This window comes from Fukomys damarensis, unplaced genomic scaffold (genome assembly GCF_012274545.1).
Source record: "Fukomys damarensis isolate Sample0158 unplaced genomic scaffold, DMR_v1.0_HiC HiC_scaffold_4, whole genome shotgun sequence".
NCBI classification, from domain to species: domain Eukaryota; kingdom Metazoa; phylum Chordata; class Mammalia; order Rodentia; family Bathyergidae; genus Fukomys; species Fukomys damarensis.
In genome coordinates, this window is record NW_022900916.1 from 59,841,271 (window position 1) to 59,850,273 (window position 9,003).

General features: G+C 40.4%; 1 protein-coding gene across 1 annotated transcript in view; it reads left to right on the forward strand.

The window, feature by feature from the left end:
- The first annotated feature begins 19 nt into the window (after window positions 1–19).
- Window positions 20–9,003, forward strand: part of Pon3 (paraoxonase 3) — a 30,870-nt gene continuing 21,886 nt past the window's right edge. Inside the window, exons 1-4 of the mRNA XM_010603415.2 lie at window positions 20–161; window positions 1,635–1,705; window positions 5,562–5,617; window positions 8,110–8,275. Coding sequence (XP_010601717.1) covers window positions 88–161; window positions 1,635–1,705; window positions 5,562–5,617; window positions 8,110–8,275 — 367 coding nt within the window. The 5' untranslated portion in view covers window positions 20–87. The remainder of the gene's footprint in view (window positions 162–1,634; window positions 1,706–5,561; window positions 5,618–8,109; window positions 8,276–9,003) is intronic.

The following is a 9,003-nucleotide window of genomic DNA, read 5'->3' on the forward strand; positions in this document are numbered from 1 at the left end:
TTGGCGGGCGCTGGGCGGGCGGATGGGACCGGGCCGGCCCTCTGGGTGCCTCGCAGGCGCGGCTGTAGCCACGGCAAGCACCAGACCATGGCGAAGCTGGCGGTGTTGATCATTCTGGGGGCCAGTCTGGCCCTTTTGGGGCAGATGTTTGTGGCGATTAGGTAAGTGCGCCCTAGGCTCTCTCGTGGTTCAGGTTTGATCAAAAACGTCCTAGGAGTGAGAAGGTGCAGCAGACTGTCCCACAGACGGCACCAACAGTTGGGTGGCTGGTTGCCTTCCTGGAGCAGGAGGGCAGAGATGTTTTCGGAAGATCAAGCTTGTCCCTCTCTCCACCCAGCCTTCCACATTTTGCTTCTGGAAACAAGAGCTTTGGAGGTGCTGGGCCTGCAGGAGAGGACCAGGCTACACCTGGGGAAGCTGGGCTAGGCAGTGCCAGATACTGGGTTTCAGACCCATCCCGGATTGAGAGAGCCAGGAAAGGAGCTGCAGCCGGCAGGTGGCAGCTGGCATTTGGAAGGATGTGGACTGTGCGAGTGCAAGATCCTTTGGGGATAGGATCCTAGTAACGTCCCAGGAAAAGTCAGCACTGGGCTAGAAAGAAGAACCTTGAAGAGAACAGTCACTCTTGCAACGGTTTAAACCCCCTGCTTGACTTCCTCTCTCTGAGCTCTTTTCATTTCTTGCTCTCTGTAGAAGCTGCTTTCCTCAGAGCCTGGGATCTAGAATCTACCGAGATAACTGACGCCTGTTGGCAATGCTTTCTAGCTCAGCTTGAGCTTGTTTATTGTTGCATTTGCTCCCCATGCCACCAAGTGACAAGATTGTAAAATAATAATAATTCGATTTAAGGCTTTTTGGGGGTGAGAGCACAGGGACAGCTAGGGAAGCACTCTACCACCAAGCTACACCCAGAGCCCTCATGTGTATTTTTATAAGATTGAACGAAAAGTCCTAGTGTACACTCTTCATGAATGTAGTTTCATAAAAATTTTAAATTATACATAATATTTATAAGAATGTTTCATGGTAGAAATAAGAACTTTGCATTGAAAGATAAATTTTGCCAATTGTTTAAATGGTGTTGAGTTTAATGAACTTACACTTTTGCAGAGTAAATCAGCATATAAAAATAGTAAAGCAAAAGCTGCAGGACTTAGCTTTTCAGAGAAATTTGGGAAGGCAAGTGTTTTGGGGGGTGTCAAAAGGCAAGATACGTTTGAAGGGAAGAAATTAAGATTTAAAATAGACGTTGCTTTAGAAAATTAAATAATGCTATTGAGAGCATTTAAATTCGTAATATTGTTTAGTTACTTATACTGTTAACAGTGCCTTTCATTGAGACAGGAAAATATTTTTCCTGTATAATCCTGTTTTAGACTTTCAGCAATAAAAGTGAAGTTAGTTTATATAAGTACATTGCTTACATAGCGTTCATGGGGAGGAAAGAGTCGACCAATGCTGAGGTGACTAAAGGCTGTGTGTACACATTGATTATTGGCATGAGACCTTGAGCCCTGTGGGTTTCTTTCCTTCTTTTTTCGTTACTGGGGATGGAACTCAGGCCCGTGTGCTAGTGAGGCAGGTGGTGGCACCACCGAGTAAAATCCCAGCCTACGGTTTCTTTATTTCTACAGAGAAAGATTTAATGCATCTCGAGAAGTGGAGCCGGTGGAACCCCGGAACTGCCACCTTATTGAGAACCTCGGTATGTATGTGTCAGTACCAACAAAGGCCAATATAATAAGTTCTTGTTACCATCTGCCTCAAAGAGCTGCCGAATGATTTCATACGCCGTTACTTTTGTGAGCCCCCTGGATGGCTTCTGCCCTCTCCACTTCACTGGAACTACCCCATGTAACATCTCCAAGGGTCTCCCAAAGGTCAATACCTGTGGCTTTTTCAGTCAGTTCCCTACATGTGTCTCCAGAACTTGGAGAATGTCATTGGAGATTGTTTGGCCATTCCCTCCCTGAGTGCTCATCTCTTCCACATCTTCTGTTTCTTGTCTTAATTCTTTTCTTTCTTTCCCTACACCAAAGTGGTGGGATCATCAGAATGGAAGGGGCCACATAGTCCTGACAGTGAGTAACTGAACATTCTGCTTGGTTTAAAGACCTGTCACCCAGTACTATTGTACAACCCTAAGAGAGAGCCCGGCAACAACTCACACTGAGTTTCCTATCAGTGTATGGAGTAGGGCAGGGAGATCAGAGCCAGATTGAATTTGACTGGGAAAAACATGAGTTGTGACATTTCTGACTTGTTTACGCTTGAGGAATCATAGCCATACCCATTGCACATGTATCTCCCATCTTCTGCAGGGACAGTCAGACTACATGATTACTGAAGTTGAGTTGTACCACTCAACTAAATTTGAGAAGCTAAAACTAAAGTTTATTTTGCAAATCAATGTTGATTACCCAAACATTCTGAGGAGAATAACAGATTCTTGGAAGCTGGCTAGGAGCAGAAGGAAAAACTACCGTATTTTTTCTTTTGTCTGTTGTTGTAATTACATTTTATGTCTGAAGAACCAAGCAGATTAAAGTGATCCTGAGTCATCTGTCAGTAAGACAACATTGACATAAACCTGAAAGGAAAACACCTCTTTGTCGAGGCTGTGGTACCAAGTCCCTTCCAAACTCCTACATCGTTCTCACAACCGATGGTAAATGAGGTGATGCTATCTGTGCTCTGATGGTGAGGCAGTTGATGACATAAAAATAAGAGTTATTTGCCCAGTGGTTCAGTACTGGAGGATGGCAGACTTAGATTAGGCAGTGCAGTGATTTTCTTCTAAGCCTTTGTAATTCTTGTTATGTAATGTTACATAACCACGGTCTAGCTACTAATAATACATTTTTATTACACAAATTCCAGATGAGTATTATGAGAACACAAGCTAAGCAGCCAGAATATCGCTAATTAAAGTCTGGCAAAGACAAGGTAGAATATATATTTAAACAAAGATAGCTTATAAAACATTGACAGAAGTTTTTGTGAAGCAATGGAGCACCACTAAGGGCTTTAGGTAGAGTATAATAGGCAGTGACAGAGTTGGAGAGAAATTCCAGTTTGGATTTTCTTCAAAACCTGTATTTTGAGGTTAATTTTATTGATGGGAGAAAACTCTTCCTTTTTTTGTGCGTTTTTCTTACCTGAATTCTTTCTTGCAGGAAATACTGAAAGATGAAATATTTCTCCCACAAGAAAAATAACAAATCTGTGCTTTTAATTGCTTTAATCTCTTTGCTGGATTCTCCCGATGTGTACACAACCCCATATGGAAATAGCATTAAATCTTTCAGGCCATCAAGTAAATCTTGATTAATCAGAATGTGGAGGAAATGGGGCTGTGGATTTAGTTCAGTGGTTCCACCACCTGCCTTGCAAGTGCAAGGACCCAAGTTTGATCCCTGGTACAAAAAAAAAAAAAAGAATGTGGAGGAAATCTTTCTCTGTTCGTTGATTTTTCAGCACCTACCACTCTCCTGTTGATTAAAATTTGCATTTTATTTAGCTTTGTCCATCTTTTCTTGTATACATTCTGCCCAGTTGCCTGTCTATTAACCCATTTCTCCCACTTTCTCATACATACAAATTACTATGGCTGGGTAAAACCCACCCCAAAGCTTAATGACTTAAAAACAATAATTATTTGGTGTCTTAGTTACTTTTTCATTGCTGAGACACAATGCCCCATGCCCACAAGTTAAAGGAGGAAAATTTATGTTGCTCACAATTTGTAGAGGTTTCAGTCAATAGTCAATTGGCTCCGAGGCAGAGCAGCATGGCAAAGCATCATGTCAGAGAAAAAGTGGCTTCATGGCATGACAGCTGATCAGGGAGGGAGATGTGCACCTTTCCAGGCCACAACCCAGGGACTCATCTCCTCCAGCCAGGCCTCACTTCCCCACATCACATTTAGCTATAAACTCATCTGGGGACCGATTCACTGAGGGTTATCATGCCCTCATGATCCATCCCATCATTCCCTAAAGCCTCACCTATGACTGAATGAGGCCCTGAGTCGACATCTAGATTTAAGTCATAGCCTTTGACTTATGACTTTCACTTTGGGCAAGGTTCAGTGCATATAATTTGCCTGTTCCACTTGCATTATCAGAAGACATTCGAAGGCTAGGAATCAGAGCCATCTGAGCTCCTCTGGTATCTCTTTTCACATCTGTTGAGTCTCTGCATTCTCTCCTCTGTAGCTCTAGAGTAGCTGGACTTCTCACATTTCAGTTCTCAGAGACCAAGGTACATACCTTGGTGCGGGGGCAGCGCCAGAGGCAGTTATGGTTGTACCACTTACCCTTGGACGATGTCACTGGAATTCTGAATCTCAAGGTAGTTACAAAGGTCCATCAGGCTCAAGAAGAAACAACAAAGACTAACTTTTAATAGAAGAGTATGAAAAACACATTCTCAGAAGACCATTCCCTTGTGGTGCATGTTCGCTCTGGAGTTTGTAGGGTATAGTTCACCACACTAGAGAACCATTGCCTTCAGGGTTGGCCCTGCTTGCCTGAGAACCATGTCTTACATAGACTGATGTGATATGATGGAAAAGTACAATGAATGCTTAAATTTTTAAATTCAATTTCAGTAAAAGAAACATTGCCATTAATCCCCTTCTATGCACTTATTCCATTGTTTTTGCCCCTTTCTGAAGCAGCTCTGAAAGTCCTTTTTTGTGGTTCTCTTTAATTGCACTGTTGTGGCTGCCTTAATGTCCTGAGTTAATTCAAAATGTCTACCTCTCTTGGTCATTTTGGCTTTGGGGAAAAGCCGGAAGTCCGTCTTCTGGTGCTAGATCCAGTGAGTAAAGTGGATAAGGACAAAGGTAAAGTTTTTTACAAACCTGCCTTTCCTTCGAGTGGCACTCAAGAGCAGCATTCACCATACTTTTTTAATCACGCCCCACAAGTATACTCACAAGAGAACATCCAAAACTGCTTCTGTTTTCTAAGAATAATGAGATCACTGTGCTTGAAGTTAGGGAAAATTTTGAAAGGGATTAATGGCAATCTGTCTTTTACTGCAATACATTTAAAAATTTAAATATTCACTGTATACCTCGACTGCCCTTTGTATGTCCCCATTAAAAGGTATGTCAAACCTTTTTTCACCTGGTCAATCAAAATTTACTTTAGAAAAGGAGGAATTTTTGGTAGAGAGGCCTAAAAGAAGCCTTTGCACCTCTGACTTTCCAAGTTTTTTCACTCAGTCTAGACCAGGCTTCTATAGAGAATAATGCAGATTCTCTCAGGCCACGCCCTAGAAATTGTTAAAGAATAAATCTAGAATGTGAATTTCTTTTCTGGTTCTCCCCCCAATATGTACCAAATGAAGTTACAATAAAATAATTTAGTATTTGGAGAATCTGACTTATATGTTCTTATAAAATAGCCTATCTATAGGAATCTTGAAAGTTCATAGTTTCCCAAGTCAGTGGTTGAAAAACTCAATGCAGTTTCAGAAGTTTGAGCTGTAAAATTTATGATTTGAAGCTTTCACACGTGCATAGTTCTGATATTTTTGTTTTGGTTTTGCAGAAAATGGCTCCGAAGATATTGATATTCTCCCTACTGGGCTGGCTTTTATCTCGAGTGTGAGTATTTTCCATGCCACTCTGCTGTTCACATCAATAGCTATCCAGACAGTGCATTCGTGTTGTCAGTTAGGGCTGCCAGATGGACTCGATGCTCTCATCCCGCCTCTGGGTAGACCGGTCAACTAAGAAAGCCCACACAGGATTCTGGAAGGCTAATTAAAACCCCACAGGAATGCCCAGCTTTGACTGCCCCCACGGTGGAGAGCTCCCCATGGTCAGCTTCATACACAAGAGTCTCCATAAGTACGTATTGATCTCCATTTGACTCCCAGACTGTCTCTAGACTGTCCCGTTGCTGTCCGTCTCCATCTGTGCCCTGTTGGACTGGGTCTCAACACCTGGTAGTCATCTTCTCACTGACTACTATTCTTCCTACCGTGCCTGGCTGTGCTGGAGCTCTGTAAATGTTAGTGGATTGAGTGTGAACCACACTACTCCATTCGAAACCTGGAGTGCTTCCATCTTGGGTTCCCTGCTCTTCCTCCCATACTTTTCAAGAAGCACAAAAGACCCTGCATCTTGTTTCCATTGCCGCTTTACCAAGTTTGAGAGGATAAGGGAGCTATGCTAGGGTTTAAAAATCATTAACAAAAAAGTATGTATTGGGGAAATGTTGAAAATTATCGTGCCTTTGTTACACCAGTTGCACATTGGAATAGGGTCTAAGATTTTTTAAAAATTGGGCTTACCATATTTTTGATGTGAATGAATTGTCATTGCTAAAACTGTGTGCATAATATTCTATTTCAGCCATTTAATAATAACACAAAGGAACATGAATTTTAAATCTAAGCATCTTTGGCCAAAAGTGAGGCATTTATAAAAACCATGGCCTGAATTTCGAAGATCTTAAATATGTACCTATGTAGACTTTATTTTTTTATTTTTCCTCCAAAATCAAAGATAAAGCAGAACTGTCTGGAAAAGCCTGTTCTTTGTTACCTGAAATTTTCGTTGTCAAGATAGATTTTCAGTATTATGCCAAACGGACCTTCAAAAATACTTGCAAAGACCTCAAAAATGTGAGATATCATTTGTTGTCAGGAAATAATATTTACCATTCCTGCAGCATGGCTTTTTCCTGTTTTGCTAGAAGTAAAACTTCATAATTATTGCTACGCAGAACGATGATATTTTCAACACAGATATTGCATGATCACTCTCAAAGTGAAGGTCTAGACAATGAGTCTTGTTTTGTAAACTAACAATTCAGAGGGTAAAGGTTATGTTCTTTGCTTATTTCTAAACTTTGTACACTGTAGTACATTGAAGACCTTGTTATCCTTAGTCTCCCCTGGCACCCTTTCTTGCCACCCTACAAAGAGTTTAAAAGCTACAGATTTAGAGTGTGCTTTTATGTAGTAAGTATTTTTAGTCTATTTAGAGGTGCCAAGCAGGATATTTTCTTCAATGCCATGGATGTTGGCTTGCTCCTCTTTGTCTGAAAGATCACTCCCTTCTTCATACCTTACTAATGAGCTCTTGTTTCTCTGTGAGCCCTCACTGTGTAGAACACTACTTCCTCAGGGAAGTCTTCCCTAGCACTCTTTCTGGGTGAAGTCCTCCTTTATGGCCCCATGTCCCCAATATGCAGGTGAATGTGCATGTAAGAAAGAGTGGGCAGGGGGCAGAAGAGTTGAATGAAGAGAATTTGAATTAACTGTAAATGGGCTAAGATATAAGGTGATTGACATTGACATATATCAGAGTTATTGGGCAAGAACATAAAGAGGAAATAAACTATTTTGTTCTTAGTGTACAATAAACCTACTCCAAGTTTGGTTGTGGTGAACTGCAGTGTGACAAAAGCCAGTACATTTGAGATACCAGTTGTTGGTTGACAAACATTCAACCTTACCAGTAGAAAGGTCCACAGTACAAGCTTCTGGAATGAACTTTTGTAATATTTGGCAAAAAGAATCAGTGTCAGCATTTTCGTGCATACCTGAAGGAACAAAATAGATTGAAAATACTTGTAGAAATACCTGTAGGAGCCTGACTCAGTTGACTCTTGGCTGATTCTACTACTTGTTGATATGTAAAATAATCAATGTACAGATAGGAACAATAAAATTAAACAGTATACCTCTTTTCTATGCTTTGAGGAAAGCAAGTTATAGAATATTAGCAACTATGTATCTCGAGTTCCTTATTTTCTAGACAAGGAAACTAAGGCTCAGCCAGGCCAAAGTTCACACACAAAGTCACACTGCCTGGTCCGTCTCATTATAATTTTTGGCTTAACTCTTTTTAAATTAAAAGTGCTTCCTTATCTTGAAGATGGCTCTTCCCATATTCACAGCCCATGCTAAGATAACCTTGGTGAATACCCAGAACAAATAGTGACCATAACTTGTGACAAAGTGAACAATCCCAAATAATTTAAATGCAACGTAGAACTTGAAGCAATTTGTGTGGCTTTGATATTTAACTTCCTTATGAAAATGTTATTTTAATATGATTATTGCTTATCCTCTATTTTTTTAAAGGGATTAAAATATCCAGGCCTGCCAGACTTTGCACCAGATGAGCCAGGAAAAATCTTCTTGATGGATCTGAATGAGCAAACCCCAAGGGCACAAGCACTAAAAATCAGTGATGGATTTGACAAATCACTATTTAATCCACATGGAATCAGTACTTTCATCGACAAAGGTAAAGCTTGAGTGAGTATAGATAAGGGACAAGGAGAGAAACAGAAACCACTAACTTGTATGACTCATCATTAATGTTAAAGACAGAGGGCTGGTGATATTTTACCATAAAAATGTATACAGTATTTGTAACATGGTAAATGTGCATGCAACATTTTTAAACATTGAGTTAAAGAAGGAATAGTAGTATTAAGGGCTCTACTTGGTCACCTCTTTCTCCTATACACTTTTCTTCTTTTTTTTTCTGTTTTTTTTTAATTGGTCCATTTTAGATGTACATGGTGATCACATTCATGGTAGGGAATAAGTATCTGTATGTAATATATCTTGATTTTTCTTCCTCCCATTACCTCCCTTCCCCTCAACCCCTCTTCTTTCTGCTCCTTATTTACAAAAGTATTATTTAGATTATTTTCTTTTCTCTTCTTTCCTTTAACCCTCTCCTCTCCCTAGTTCCCCTTCCCATTTGAACATTCTCTTCCAATTTCCCAATATCTATTATACCTATTTGCTTTTATATACCCTTTTAGTTTCTCATACCAGATAAACAATATGATAATTAAATATGTGCGCCCAATTTATTTCACTTAAGAGTATGGTTTAGGGCCAGGGATTTAGCTCAGTGGTTCTGCCGCCTGCCTCACAAGGGCAAGTCCCCTGAGTTTGATCCCTGGTACTAAAAAAACAAACAAGCAAAAAAAAAAAAAAAAAAAAAAAAATGGCCTCAAG